Source organism: Geotrypetes seraphini, chromosome 17, assembly GCF_902459505.1.
Source record: "Geotrypetes seraphini chromosome 17, aGeoSer1.1, whole genome shotgun sequence".
NCBI lineage: Eukaryota > Metazoa > Chordata > Amphibia > Gymnophiona > Dermophiidae > Geotrypetes > Geotrypetes seraphini.
Genome location: NC_047100.1, coordinates 44,524,291 through 44,540,024, shown reverse-complemented (window position 1 = coordinate 44,540,024; position 15,734 = coordinate 44,524,291). Strand labels below are relative to the sequence as shown.

At 46.7% G+C, this 15,734-nt stretch overlaps 1 protein-coding gene across 3 annotated transcripts in view; it reads right to left on the bottom strand.

The window, feature by feature from the left end:
• The window catches only part of DOCK3 (dedicator of cytokinesis 3), a 694,894-nt gene that overhangs the window by 385,719 nt on the left and 293,441 nt on the right, over positions 1-15,734 (bottom strand). For all 3 annotated transcript variants that reach the window (XM_033926008.1, XM_033926006.1, XM_033926007.1), the window contains exon 20: positions 6,317-6,400. In XM_033926008.1, the coding sequence (XP_033781899.1) occupies positions 6,317-6,400 (84 nt within the window). The remainder of the gene's footprint in view (positions 1-6,316; positions 6,401-15,734) is intronic.

Below are 15,734 nucleotides of genomic sequence, written 5' to 3'. Positions count from 1 at the left end.
TCCATCCCGTCTGGAGAAAGCATCCAGACAATAATGAGATGTAAAAGTATGAACTGAGGACCAAGAAGCAGCCTTGCAGATTTCCTCAATAGGAGTGGAACGGAGGAAAGCTACAGATGCTGCCATCGCTCGGACTCTATGGGCCGTGACAGAACCTTCCAGTGTCAGTCCGGTCTGAGCATAACAGAAGGAAATGCACGCTGACAGCCAATTAGACAACGTACGTTTAGAAACAGGACGTCCCAAGTTATTCGGATCAAAGGACAGAAAGAGTTGAGGAACTGATCTGTGGGGTTTAGTACGCTCTAGATAGTAAGCTAGAGCCCTCTTACAATCCAAAGTATGTAGAGCCTGTTCCCCAGAATGAGAATGAGGTTTCGGAAAGAAGACAGGCAGAACAATGGATTGGTTGAGATGGAATTCAGAGACAACCTTAGGAAGAAACTTTGGATGTGTACGCAGAACCATCTTGTCATGATGAAAGACCGTAAAAGGTGGACCTGCAACTACTGCATGTAGCTCACTGACTCTCCTGGCAGAGGTAAGGGCAATAAGGAAAAGTACCTTCCAAGTGAGAAACTTGAAAGGAGAGGTAGCCAAAGGTTCAAAAGGAGGCTTCATTAAAGCGGAAAGAACCACATTGAGATCCCAGATAACAGGAGGGGCTTTAAGAGGTGGTTTCACATTGAAAAGACCCCGCATGAACCTGGATACCCAGGGATGAGCTGAGAGGAGTTTTCCATGGACTGGCTCATGAAAAGCCGCAATAGCACTGAGGTGGACTCTGATTGAAGTGGACTTGAGGCCAGAGTCGGACAAAGAAAGAAGATAATCCAACAAGGTCTCCACTGCAAGAGAAGTGGGATTATGATGATGGAGAAGACACCAGGAAGAAAAACGTGTCCACTTCTGACGGTAACATTGCAAAGTGGCCGGTTTCCTGGAGGCATCCAGAATTGAACGAACAGGCTGAGACAAAAGCGTATCATGAGAAGTCAGCCCGAGAGATACCAAGCTGTCAGGTGCAGAGACTGGAGGTTGGGATGTAGAAGGATCTCCTGTTGCTGTGTAAGCAGAGAAGGATACAGTGGAAGAAGAAAAGGTTCCCTGGAACTGAGTTGAAGTAGAAGGGAGAACCAATGCTGCCTGGGCCACCTCGGAGCAATCAGAATCATGGTAGCTCGTTCCCTCTTGAGCTTGAGCAAGGTTCTCAACATGAGAGGCAGAGGAGGGAAAGCATACAGGAACAGATTTGACCAGTCGAGGAGAAACGCATCCACTGCCAGACGGTGAGGAGAGTAGAGTCTGGAGCAGAATAGGGGCAGCTGGTGATTGTGAGGAGCTGCAAAGAGGTCTATCTGAGGAGTGCCCCATTGAGCGAAGATGGATTGTAGAGTGAAAGGATCGATTGTCCACTCGTGAGGCTGGAGAATTCTGCTGAGCTTGTCCGCTAAGGAATTATTTTTTCCCTGAATGTAAATAGCTTTCAGGAATAGATGGTGATTTATGGCCCAAGTCCAGATCTTCTGGGCTTCCTGACACAAGAGGCGAGAGCCCGTTCCACCCTGCTTGTTGATGTAGTACATCGCAACTTGATTGTCTGTGCACAGCAGAAGAACTTGAGGGAAGAGAAGATGTTGGAAAGCCTTGAGGGCATAAAACATCGCTCTGAGTTCCAGGAAATTGATGTGATGCTTCTTTTCCTGGGCTGTCCATAGGCCTTGAGTTTGGAACTCGTTCAAATGAGCTCCCCATGCATAAGGGGAGGCGTCGGTGGTGATGACTAGTTGATGAGGAGGTAGATGGAACAGAAGACCTCTGGATAGATTTGAGGATACCAACCACCATTGTAGAGACTGACGAAGAGATGATGTCACAGATATGTGTCGTGAGCAAGGATCCGTCGCTTGGGACCACTGAGTAGCAAGGGTTCATTGAGGAGTGCGCAGGTGAAGACGTGCGAGGGGTGTGACATGGACTGTGGATGCCATGTGACCCAAGAGTATCATCATTTGCTTGGCAGAGATGGAACGTTGTGGAAGCACCTGCTGACATAGAGATTGAAGAGTCTGAAGACGGTTGGATGGCAGGAATGCTCTCATGAGGATTGTGTCCAGTATCGCTCCAATGAATTGAAGTCTCTGAGTGGGGATGAGATGAGATTTGGGTAGATTGATCTCGAACCCCAGTATTTGCAGAAACAGGATGGTTTGGTTGGTGGCCAGGAGTACTGCTTGAGCGGAAGTGGCCTTGATTAACCAGTCGTCCAGGTAAGGAAATACCTGAAGGTGGTGAGAGCGTAGAAATGCAGCCACCACAATGAGACATTTGGTGAACACCCTTGGAGAGGAAGCAAGATCGAAGGGTAGCACCTTGTATTGGTAATGACAATGATTGATCATGTAGCGGAGATACCGTCTGGAGGTCATATTGACCGGTATGTGAGTGTATGTCTCTTTGAGATCGAGGGAGCACAGCCAGTCGTCTTGATTGAGAAGAGGATAAAGAGTGGCTAGAGAAAGCATCTTGAATTTTTCCTTTACCAAACATTTGTTGAGATCGCGAAGATCCAGGATTGGTCTGAGATCTCCCGTTTTTTGGGGGACTAGAAAATAACGGGAGTAGAATCCCTGCCCCTGTTGATCTAGAGGAACTTCCTCTATAGCGTTCAGAAGGAGGAGGGATTGAACTTCTTGAATAAGGAGGGCAGATTGAGGACTGTGCAAAGCAGACTCTTTTGGCAGGTTTTGGGGCGGAAGAGTCTGAAAGTTGAGAGAGTAGCCGTGGCGGATGATGTTGAGGACCCACTGGTCCGAAGTAATAACTTCCCACCGGCTGAGGAACAGTGAAAGACGACCTCCTATAGGTTGCGGCAGGTGAGCAGATATAGGAGTACTGGCTATACTTTGGAGAATTAAGTCAAAAGGGCTGTGTCTTCTGCTGTGGAGGTGGCTTCACAGGTTGTTGCTGTTGTTGTTGTCTGGGAGGCTGACGTTGCTGTTGCCGTTGACGCCTGGGTTGCTGAGAAGCTGTTGGTAATGGGCGAGCTGTGAAGCGGCGTTGATAGGCCGATTGCTGCCTGAAAGGTCTTGTTGGAGGAGGCTTTTTCTTATTTTTAAGCAGGGTATCCCAGCGTATCTCATGGGCAGAGAGCTTTTGAGTGGTCGAGTCCATGGATTCCCCAAAGAGCTCATCCCCTAGGCACGGGGCATTGGCTAACCGATCTTGATGGTTAACATCAAGTTCGGATACCCGAAGCCAGGCCAGGCGACGCATTGCCACAGACATTGCTGTCGCTCTGGAGGTAAGTTCGAAAGTGTCGTAAATGGACCTAACCATGAACTTACGAAGTTGAAACAGAGAAGAAAAGCAATGGTGAAAAGATTGTTGTTTACGTTGAGGAAGGTACTTCTCAAATGAAGCCATGGTGGTAAGGAGATGTTTAAGATAGAATGAAAAATGAAAAGCATAATTACCAGCTCTGTTAGCCAACATTGCATTTTGGTAGAGCCTCTTACCAAATTTATCCATGGCTTTACCCTCTCTGCCAGGAGGTACAGAAGCATATACACTAGCTCCTGAGGATTTTTTAAGCGTAGATTCCACAAGTAGAGACTCGTGTGGAAGCTGAGGCTTGTCGAATCCAGGAATGGGAATTACTTTGTATAAAGAATCTAATTTACGTGGAGCACCTGGAATCGTCAAGGGAGTCTCTAGATTCTTGTAGAAAGTCTCCCTCAAGATGTCGTGAAGAGGGAGCTTCAAAAATTCCTTTGGGGGCTGGTCAAAGTCAAGGGCGTCTAAAAAGGCTTTAGACTTTTTAGACTCAGCCTCCAAAGGAATAGACAGAGAGTCACACATGTCTTTCAAAAAAGAAGAGAAAGATGTAGTGTCATGCCTAGAGGATGGGTCAGGTACAGCAGAGTCATCCTCATCTGAGGAACACTCACCCTCAGAGAGAAAGGGTTCCTCTGAATCTCCCCACAGATCAGGATCCCTGACATGGGAAGTACGGTCCCGAGACTCTGGGGTAGATGGTTCTAAGTGTCGGGTTTTGCGCACCGACTTACCCGACCTCATCGATATGGAACCAGGGGATGTAATCGGTGGCACCGGTGCCGAAGTCTGTACCGACTGATGTTGAGCTCTCGGCTCCGGTGCGAGGACTGGCATCGATACCGATGAGGCCGAGTGAAGCGGTACCGAAACAGTGGATGTAGACAGCACAGGCTGTTCCACTGTCGGTACCGGCGGTTCAGTGCGGACCGGCACCGGAAGGTTTGGTGCCAAGATAGCTGGAAGGAGATGTTGTAATTGCTCCTTGAGCTGCACCTGGAGGATGGCCGCAATGCGATCATCCAGGGATGGCACCGGTACCGCCTTTTTCTTTTGCGGTACCTGTGGTGCCGCTCGACGTCCCGGAGATGAGGAGCCCGATGTCGAGGGACTCACCTCAATAGGGGCGGAGCGCTTCCGCTGGCGCCTCACAGTCAGCAGGATTGGGCTCGCTGCACTCGAGACCGGAGGACGCTCTAGTGGGAAAGGCTTCTTAGCCGGCTTACCTGAGTGCTGGGACGCCGGTGCGGTGTCGAAGAGGAAGGTGCCGACTGAGCAGGTGCCGAAGCCGGTGTCGATGGAACGGGGTCGGACATCTCGGCACCGAACAGTAATCGCTGTTGTATCTGGCGATTTTTTAGAGTACGTTTTTTTAACGTAGCACAGCGGGTGCAGGTGGAAGCCTGATGCTCAGGACCCAAACACTGTAGGCACCAGTTGTGTGGGTCCGTGAGAGATATAGGCCGAGCACACCGCTGGCACTTTTTAAACCCTGGCTGAGGGGGCATGAAAGTAAAAACGGCTTCAGCCAAATCGAAGGCCGAGGCCTCGATGGTGGCAGAAGGCCCCGCCGGGGAAAAACCAAAATGAAGAAAAAAATACAAGTTTTTTTTTGTTTTTTTTTTTTTTTACAAAAATGAATTAAAAGAAAAAAGGCAATAGAGCCAAAAAGCGAGCGGGAAGGCAAGTAGAAAAAATTTCAACAGCCGTTGAAAAACGCGTCTTCTTAGCTTCGCGGAAACTAAGAAACTGGGGACCGCGCGCCTCTGTCGGGCGGGAAGGCACTCGCGCGTGTGCGGTGCGGCCTACCAGAACTTTCCAAGTTCTTAGAGTGCAATCACTCTAAAATTGTCCGTACCGGGGCTCCGTCGGTGCCGTCACCCATCAGTCAAGAATATGCTGCCTGCTTGTCCTGGGATAATTAATATGAGACACTTATTTTCAGGGAAATACAGTAGAAACAGTAAATGACAGCAAATAAAGACCTAAACGGTCCATCCAGTCTGCCCATTAGTTTTGATTAAATTAACTTGTTTTTTCTTTGATATTTCTGGGCCATAGACTAAAGTCCACCTGATATTGTCCTAGGTTCTAACTGCTGAAGTTGCCATCTAAGCTCACTCCAGCCTATCCAACCATCCCATTTGCAGGATATCTACTGTAAACATTCATCAGCGTGAGCAACATCTTCTACCTCCTGCTCGTGTAGGCCTCGGCTCCCTCCTGACATTATGTCCTGGTTCCACAACAGGTAAACAAAGCTTGCAGAGGATATTGGCACCCTCCAAAAGTCAGTGCTCCCTGTTACGTTTACTGAATTGCAGTGCCCCTGTTTAACCCTGTCTCTCTTGGTAACGGCCTTGCTGGCTTTAACCATTTTCTTAATAAATGGCATTTCCAAAGTCTTTTTGTCCTACTTATTTGCCTTGATTAGAATATGATCTCTACAAATGAACATTTAATTTTGCACATATTCTGCCTTTTTGATAGATTTAGTTCAAGAACTGTCTCATATGTATTTGTAGAATGCTGGGCTTACTTAGTTGTTATATAGAAATGAATATATATGGTTAAATGGGAAAGATGTAATTATTATATTATGAGATATTTATTATAAAGTATGTTGTATATGAGGTGGGAAGGGATTAAACTCTTTTCTGTGAAAATTGTAGATTTTCAAGTGGAATTGTATATTATATGAATGATTTTCTGTACACTTGTTGTAAAATTTAAAATGAATAAAGATTTATAAAAAAAAAATGAATATATATATATTTTTTAATTTGGATTGATTGCTTTTTTGAAAAAATCATAGTAGTGATTGTTATTTTTTCCCCAGTTTTTGACACAGGACTTCTGACAGTCAAAAACAGTTACAAAGGACCCAAGCAGTGCATATGCAAAAGATGCATCGACTACAATATATACTGACAGGACCTCCACCAGGAATACCAAGGACAAGAAGTTAAGGAGTACATACCAGTGACTGGAAGACAAGGAGTCCATATTTTTCAGTATTATCATCCAAAATCACAAACAATGTGTCTAAGATATCCTGCAGAAACTGATAGAATAACATCAGACAAAGAATTAATATGATGCTGGGTTTGGAATATGTACAGTATAAGGAGATTATGTACATCCCTTGGTAAGCTCTTTCCAGTAGATAGGTAAGACATTCTAGACCATAGGGCTATTTCCCATTACTTGCATGATCTGCAGAAGAAATCCATTTCTCTCTGCCTTTAGTGTACTTCATAGGCTAGATTAGCGCCCTTGAGCAGTAAGTACCCAAGAATAGAGAGACCCACTCATCTGTGAAGTAGAGGCACCTGTAACAAGCTAAACTATTGTTCTGCTCAAACAATTAAACAGTACCGTTAACCACCAAAGAGGCGTGAAAGCAGTTCAGAACTACTCCCACATACATATGTACAAACTCTTGTTAACCCCAAAGGGTTGACCGATCTCCAAGAAACAAATTGGATAAGCAGGAGACTGAAATCAGAATTTGAAACAGGAACAGCAAAGACAGGGTGGGTGTCTAGAATGTCTCACCTATCTACTGGAAAAGAGCTTACCAGGGTAAGTACATAATCTCCTTTTCCAGTGCAATAGGTGAGACATTCTAGACCACAGCGACATACAAAAGCAGTCCCCCAAGAAAGCTAAGGTGGTCTTGCTGCGCCAGCCCCTAAGACGGAGAACTCAGATGGCAGAGTCCTGTCTGGCAGCAACATCCACTCTGTAAAAATTGGTAAACATGTGAAAAGAAGACCACATCACCGTCCTGCAAATCTCTTCTGGAGAAACAGATGTAGCTTCTGTCCATGAAGAAGCTACACTTCTGGCAGAAAGTGCCTTAACATAAATAGGGGACAGTCGCCCCACAAGAATGTAAGTAGACTAAATGGCTCTACAGATCCATCTAGAGATTGTAGCCTTAGAAGCAGGAGAACCCTGCAGAATAAAATGACAACAGGTGGTCAGAAAGCAAAACTCTTGAGAGCCTCGCCAATAATGCAGGAGTATCCAGCGCACATCCAAGTTCTTTAGCAGACGATCCTGAGATTGGAACCAGTCAGCTGAACAACGGGAAATACACTTCTGGATGGACTTGGAAAGCCAAAACCACTTTCGTCAATAAAAAAAAAAAGGAAGGAACTGTCCGCTCTCAGGAACTCGGAGCAAAGGGTGTCGACACGACAACACCTGCCATTCGAAAACTCTACAGTCCAAGAGAGAGCGACCAGAAAAAACAGTCTGGAGAGTTAAATCCCGGAGAGAAGCATCTCTTAGCAGTTTAAAAGGAGCCCTGGCAAAGCCAGACAGCATCACATTAAAGTCCTAGACTGGGAACGAGTCTTAATGGGTCGCCAAATCCGAAGATATTTTTGCAAAACCGAGCAACATCCAGATGCAACTCCAAAGAGAACTGCCAATCCTAGAATATAGAACCGGAGAGAATGGCCACCAGGATTCGCAGAGATGCCACTGTGAAGCCTTTATCCAGACCCACCTGGAGAAAGCAAGGACCCATGACACCTGAATCGAATAAAGGTCTACCTGTTCTTGGTCACTCCAGCAATCTAAAGGTCTTCTACGCCTTCGCGTAAGCTGACATCAAGGACGACTTGGTAGACCTAAAAAGCTTTAGCTATGACAAGCGCCTTGATATTTTGTTTTTTTAAAGCTGCGCGCTCAAGAGCTAAGCCATAAGAGCAAATGATAAAATAAATGTGCCTGAAGATGCAAGCTGGACATAGCCCAAGTTTCCATAAAGGACCCTCCTGTAGAGCTTATAGTCAAACTGTTTCAGAACCATGAACTCATATCTGGATGCCAGGAAAAGTTGCAGACTGTGAATAAACGTTGCAGAGCCACAGAGAAAAGTTGAAGAAATGAAAGGAGCGAGCTGGGTATCCACACTCACTCCAGTAAAGAAGCAGCAATAAGATCCGGCAGCACCTAAAACTTAAACAAGCACCTGACAGTCAGATCTTCTATAGGATTCGGAGCCCCAAAGGGATCCGCGGATCCAGCACTCAAGTCCAGATTCCCAAATCCGGGAGGTGCAGCACTGTCAAAAAGGATTAGGGAGGTCCGGAGCAGTCACTGGAACCCCTAAAAGAGTCTGGGAAGGAGGAACAAATGGTGCAGAAACTCTCCAGGCCACTCAGCCGCTGAGATGCATAGCAAGGGGAACAGAAAAGCACCCAGCAGCCAGACCCCTGTAGTAAAATATGGACCAGCAAAATCTCATAAATTCTGAGAAGGTATCTGGACCCTGGGGCATAGAGTCACCCTTAGATGACTTATACCTGCGCTTCTTAGGCAGCGGATAGTCCGTCTCACAACGGACAGACAAAGCCGCAGAACCAAGCCCTGAAAATAAATGTGGTCATCCCAATAGGCTAGCTGAGCGTGTAATCACCTGCTTCTGTGAAGGGGAGGCTGAATCAGTAGTTAACCGCTCTAAATGTGCACAAATTTGGTGTAAATCCACACATGGAAACCCTAAGGACTCAATTTCAGCAGTTTTCCTGGCAAAATTTTAAGGAAACAGGGAAAAGTTGAAAAAAAGATCATTAAAAATTCATAATGGCCACCAGACCCGAATTTGCACCAAAAACGCTCTGAAAAGACATTCCTCAAACTTTAAAAATTACAAAATAACATATTTCAGGTGGGGGAACATAGGGCAACACTAGGAAACCTTCAAAACCCCTCAAAATTAACTTTTAAAAGATTGATTTTGAAGCTGTCAGCTCTCTTTGTATTCAAAGTTACCAGACCATAGAGATCCTGAAGCTGCTCCCAGCCTTTTCAATGGCTGGTTCAGAATTCATTGTCTACTACTGGAAATTCATCATCCACGCTGATCTTTGGGCTGCTAGTCAAACTCCTCTGTCTGAATATGCCTCCACCCCTGCGGTCCACCGGATGCACACCTGGATGGGCAGAGGCGTGAAAATGCAGCCAGCACGCTGCAGAATACCGCTAAACCCCCTAAGCACGCTACACAGTCTGCGCTCAACTCCCCCTCCCCTTTTAACAGGGAGTGAGACTAGGTCAGGGACAGCCCTGAACTCCAAGAAAGACTAAGCAGACTGGCTAACAGGTACTCCGAAGGGATCGACTTGCCAGATACAGACCGAAGTCTGTGGATTCTCAAGCAGGCAGAGCTTCAATTCCATTTCAAACATGAAAATATTCGCAAAAGGGACGAAAATATGTTGAATTAAAATAATAAAGTGGGAAGAGCAGAATCTACACAGTTGCAGTCATGCAAGCGGAAGCAAAGACTGCTAGAGGGTGCTAAACTAGCTTGTGAAGTACTCTAGAGGCAGAGTGAAAAAGCTGAAATGGATTTCTTCTGCAGATCATGAAATAATAATAATAATAATAATAATAATTTTATTTCTTATATACCGCTGTACCGTGAGGTTCTAAGTGGTTTACAGTAGAAATAGAAGAAATGCATTAAGTAAGATTAATTAAGATGAAGAGAAAGTACTTAGAGTTCCCTGACTGTCCCAAAGGCTCACATTCTTGCTAAAGTACTTGAGAAAAATAAATTAGTTAGGTTATAAACATAGAGTTGAAGAAGGTAGGAAAACAGTTCATAGGAAAATTAATTTCGAATACATTATACATTATATATTGTTCAAGGCGGAATACAAATTAAGCACAGTTACTTACCGTAACAGGTGTTATCCAGGGACAGCAGGCAGATATTCTTGACTGATGGGTGACGGCACCGACGGAGCCCCGGTACGGACAATTTTAGAGTGATTGCACTCTAAGAACTTAGAAAGTTCTGGTAGGCCGCACCGCGCACGCGCGAGTGCCTTCCCGCCCGACAGAGGCGCGCGGTCCCCAGTTATGATAAGCCAGCTAAGAAGCCAACCCGGGGAGGAGGGAGGGACGCAAGAATATCTGCCTGCTGTCCCTGGATAACACCTGTTACGGTAAGTAACTGTGCTTTATCCCAGGACAAGCAGGCAGCTATTCTTGACTGATGGGTGACCTCCAAGCTAACAAAAAGAGGGATGGAGGGAAGGTTGGCCATTAGGAAAACAAATTTTGCAAAACAGATTGGCCGAAGTGTCCATCCCGTCTGGAAAATGTGTCCAGACAATAATGAGATGTAAAAGTATGAACTGAGGACCAAGTGGCAGCTTTGCAGATTTCCTCAATGGGCGTGGACCGGAGGAAAGCTACAGATGCTGCCATAGCTCGGACTTTATGGGCTGTGACAGAACCTTCCAGTGTCAGTCCGGTCTGAGCATAACAGAATGAAATGCACGCTGCCAGCCAATTAGACAACGTACGTTTAGAAACAGGACGTCCCAATTTATTTGGATCAAAGGACAGAAAGAGTTGAGGGAACGATCTGTGAGGCTTAGTACGGTCTAAATAGTAAGCCAGAGCCCTCTTACAGTCCAAAGTATGTAAAGCCTGTTCACCAGAATGAGAGTGAGGTTTTGGAAAAAAGACAGGCAGAACAATGGATTGGTTGAGATGGAATTCAGAGACAACCTTCGGGAGAAACTTTGGATGAGTACGCAGAACCACCTTGTCATGATGAAAGACCGTAAAAGGTGGATCCGACACTAGTGCATGGAGCTCACTGACCCTCCTGGCAGAGGTAAGAGCAATAACAAAAAGCACCTTCCAAGTGAGAAACTTGAAAGATGCAGTAGCCAAGGGTTCAAATGGAGGCTTCATTAAAGCGGAAAGAACTACATTAAGATCCCAGATAACAGGAGGGGCTTTAAGAGGTGGTTTCACATTAAAAAGACCCCGCATGAACCTGGACACTAAGGGATGAGCTGAGAGGAGTTTTCCATGGATTGGCTCATGAAAAGCTGCTATAGCACTAAGATGGACTCTGATTGAAGTGGACTTGAGGCCAGAGTCTGATAAAGAAAGGAGATAATCCAACAATGTCTCCACTGCAAGGGAAGTGGGATCATAATGATGAAGAAGACACCATGAAGAAGACCGTGTCCACTTCTGATGGTAACATTGAAGCGTGGCCGGTTTCCTGGAGGCATCCAGAATTGAACGAACAGGCTGAGACAAGAGTGTATCATGAGAAGTCAGCCCGAGAGATACCAAGCTGTCAGGTGCAGAGACTGTAGGTTGGGGTGTAGAAGAGTTTCCTGATGCTGAGTAAGCAGAGAAGGATACAGAGGCAGAAGAAAAGGTTCCCTGGAACTGAGTTGAAGTAGAAGGGAGAACCAATGTTGCCTGGGCCACCTCGGAGCAATCAGAATCATGGTTGCTTGATCCCTCTTGAGCTTGAATAAGGTTCTCAACATGAGAGGCAGAGGAGGGAAAGCGTACAGGAACAGATTGGACCAATCGAGGAGAAAAGCATCCGCTGCCAGACGGTGAGGTGAGTAGAGTCTGGAGCAGAATAGGGGCAGCTGATGATTGTGAGGAGCTGCAAAGAGGTCTATCTGAGGGGTGCCCCATTGAGCGAAGATGGATTGTAGAGTTACAGGATCGATTGTCCATTCGTGAGGTTGGAGAACTCTGCTGAGCTTGTCCGCTAAGGAATTCTCCTCTCCCTGAATGTAAATAGCTTTCAGGAATAGATGGTGATTTATGGCCCAAGTCCAGATCTTTTGGGCTTCCTGGCATAAGAGGCGGGAGCCCGTCCCACCCTGTTTGTTGATGTAGTACATCGCAACTTGATTGTCTGTGCACAACAGGACAACTTGAGGAAAAAGAAGATGCTGGAAGGCCTTGAGGGCATAAAACATCGCTCTGAGTTCCAGGAAATTGATGTGACGCTTCTTTTCCTGGGCCGTCCAAAGTCCTTGAGTTTGGAACTCGTTCAAATGAGCTCCCCAGGCATAAGGGGAGGCGTCTGTGGTGATGACAAGTTGGTGAGGAGGTAGATGGAACAGAAGACCTCTGGATAGATTTGAGGATGTCAACCACCATTGTAGAGACTGACGAAGAGATGATGTCACAGATATGTGACGTGAGCAAGGATCCGTCGCTTGGGACCACTGGGTAGCTAGTGTCCATTGAGGAGTGCGCAGGTGAAGACGTGCAAGAGGCGTGACATGAACTGTGGAGGCCATGTGACCCAAGAGAATCATCATTTGCTTTGCTGTGATGGAACGCTGTGGAAGCACCTGCTGACATAGAGAGTGAAGCGTTTGAAGACGATTGGACGGCAGGAACGCTCTCATGAGGATTGTGTCCAAGACAGCTCCTATGAATTGAAGTCTCTGAGTGGGGATGAGATGAGATTTGGGTAGATTGATCTCGAACCCCAGAAGTTGAAGAAACCTGATGGTTTGGTTGGTGGCCAGGAGAACAGTCTGAGATGAATTGGCCTTTATCAACCAATCGTCCAGGTAAGGAAAGACCTGAAGGTGGTGAGATCGCAGGAAGGCAGCCACCACAATCAGACATTTGGTGAATACTCTCGGAGAGGAGGCAAGACCGAAGGGTAGCACCTTGTATTGGTAATGACAACGATTGATCATGAAGCGTAGGTATTGTCTGGAGGCCAGATTGACCGGTATATGAGTGTATGCTTCTTTGAGATCGAGAGAACATAGCCAGTCGCCTTGATTTAGAAGAGGATAAAGAGTGGCTAGAGAGAGCATTTTGAACTTTTCTTTGACCAAACATTTGTTGAGATCGCGGAGATCTAGAATGGGTCTGAGATCTCCTGTTTTTTTGGGGACTAAAAAGTAACGGGAGTAGAATCCCTGTCCCTTTTGATCTAGAGGAACCTCCTCTATGGCGTTCAAAAGGAGAAGGGATTGAACCTCCTGGAGAAGAAGGAAAGACTGAGTGTGCGAAGCAGACTCTTTTGGTTGACTTGGAGGAGGTAGAGTCTGAAAGTTGAGAGAGTAGCCGTGGTGGATGATGTTCAGAACCCACTGATCTGACGTGATAAGTTCCCAACGGCTTATGAAATAAGAAAGGCGTCCTCCTATAGGCTGTGGAAGTTGAGTAGGAGGGAGAAGACTGGCTATGTTCTTGAGAACCAAGTCAAAAGGGTTGGGTAGACTTTTGTGCAGGAGTAGGTTTTACCTGCTGTTGTTGCTGAGGTTGTCTAGCAGCTGGACGCTGTTGCCTCTGACGCCTAGGTTGTTGTGCAGTTTGAGGCAGAGGACGAGCCACAAATCTACGTTGGTAGGTTGATTGTGGACGAAAGGGCCTGGTTGGTGGAGGCTTCTTAGGTTTAAGAAGCGTGTCCCATCTGGTCTCATGAGCCGATAATTTCTGGGTAGTGGAGTCCATGGAATCTCCAAACAGCTCATCCCCTAAGCAAGGTGTATTGGCTAGCCTATCCTGGTGATTAACGTCCAGTTCTGAAACACGAAGCCAGGCTAGCCTTCGCATGGCCACTGACATGGCAGTGGCTCTGGAGGTCAGCTCGAAAGTATCATAGATAGATCTTACCATGAATTTTCGAAGCTGTAAAAGAGATGAACAAGTGTGGTGAAAAGCAGACTTTTTCCTATCAGGAAGATATTTCTCAAAAGCAGTGAGATTTTGTATTAGGTGCTTAAGATAAAAAGAGAAATGGAATGCATAATTTCCTGATCGATTTGCTAACATAGCATTTTGGTATAGCCTTTTACCAAACTTGTCCATAGATTTGCCCTCTCTGCCAGGAGGGACTGAGCCATATACACTAGCCCCTTTGGACTTTTTTAAAGTCGACTCAACTAAAAGGGACTCATGAGGTAATTGGGGCTTGTCAAACCCAGGAATAGGAATGACTTTATACAAGGAATCCAACTTTCTAGGAGCTCCAGGGATAGTTAAAGGAGATTCCAGATTCTTATAAAACGTCTCTCTCAATATATCATGGAGAGGTAGTTTAAGGTATTCCTTTGGAGGCTGGTCAAAGTCCAAGGCATCAAGGAAAGCCTTGGATTTCTTTGACTCAGCCTCCAAAGGAATGGAGAGAGAATCACACATTTCCTTCAAAAATGAAGAAAAGGAAGACACTTCTGGTTTAGAGGAGGCTCCTAAAACAGACGGGTCCTCATCACCAGAAGAGCATTCTCCCTCCTAAAGAAGAGGATCCTCCGAGTCACCCCATAAGTCAGGGTCTCGAACCTGAGAACTCCGGTCTCGAGACTCTGGAGTGGAAGGCTCTAAATGCCGGGACTTGTGAAGAGACTTCCCCGACCTGCCTGATTCGGTACCGGGAGATGCTACAGTACGCACCGGAGCCGAAGTCTGTACAGCTTGATGGTGAGCTCTCGGCTCCGGCGCCAGAATCGGCATGGAGACCGAGGAAACCGACTGTACCGGTACCGATAGAGTGGACGTCGATAAAATAGGACGGTCCACTATCGGTACCGGTGGCTCAGACCGGACTGGTACCGGTAAATTCGATGCCAGGGCTGGAGGTAGGAGGTGCTGTAGCTGTTCTTTAAGTTGTGCCTTCAGAACAGCAGCTATACGCTCCTCAAGGGAAGGCACCGGTACCGTCTTTTTCTTTAATGGTACCTGCGGTGCCGCTCTACGCTCCGAGGATGAGGACCCCGATGTCGAGGGGCTCACCTCTATTGGAGCGGAGCGCTTCCGTGGGCGCCTCGAGGTCGGCAGAATTGGACTCGCTGCCATCGAGACCGGAGGACGCTCCAACGGGGAAGGCTTCTTAGCCGGCTTACCTGGAGTCGACACCGCCGCGGTATCGCGTGGTGTCGATGATGTGGGTGCCGACTGCGCCGGTGCCGATGTCGGTGCCGGTGTAGAATCAGACATCTCGGCACCAAACAATAATTTTTGTTGAATCTCTCGATTTTTAAGAGTTCTCTTTTTTAAAGTTGCACAGCGGGTGCAGGTTGACGCTCGATGGTCGGGACCAAGACACTGGAGACACCAATTATGAGGATCAGTTAGTGAAATTGGTCGTGCACACCGCTGGCACTTTTTGAAGCCGGGTTGGGGGGGCATGAATGTAAAAACGGCTTCAGCCAAATCGAAGGCCGAGGCCTCGATGGTGGCTAAATGCCCCGCCGGGGCAAGGCCGAAAAACAGGCAAAAAAACAAAATGTTTTTTTTTTTTTTTTTTTTTAAGAAAGAAAATAAAGAAAAAAGGAAAGGAAATAAGATTCCTCAAAAAGTTTACGCGAGCGGGAAGTTCACAAAAAATCCTCTCACAACAGCCGTTGAGAGAGACGCGTCTTCTTAGCTCCGCGGAAACTAAGAAACTGGGGACCGCGCGCCTCTGTCGGGCGGGAAGGCACTCGCGCGTGCGCGGTGCGGCCTACCAGAACTTTCTAAGTTCTTAGAGTGCAATCACTCTAAAATTGTCCGTACCGGGGCTCCGTCGGTGCCGTCACCCATCAGTCAAGAATAGCTGCCTGCTTGTCCTGGGATAATAGGAATTACCAAAAGAA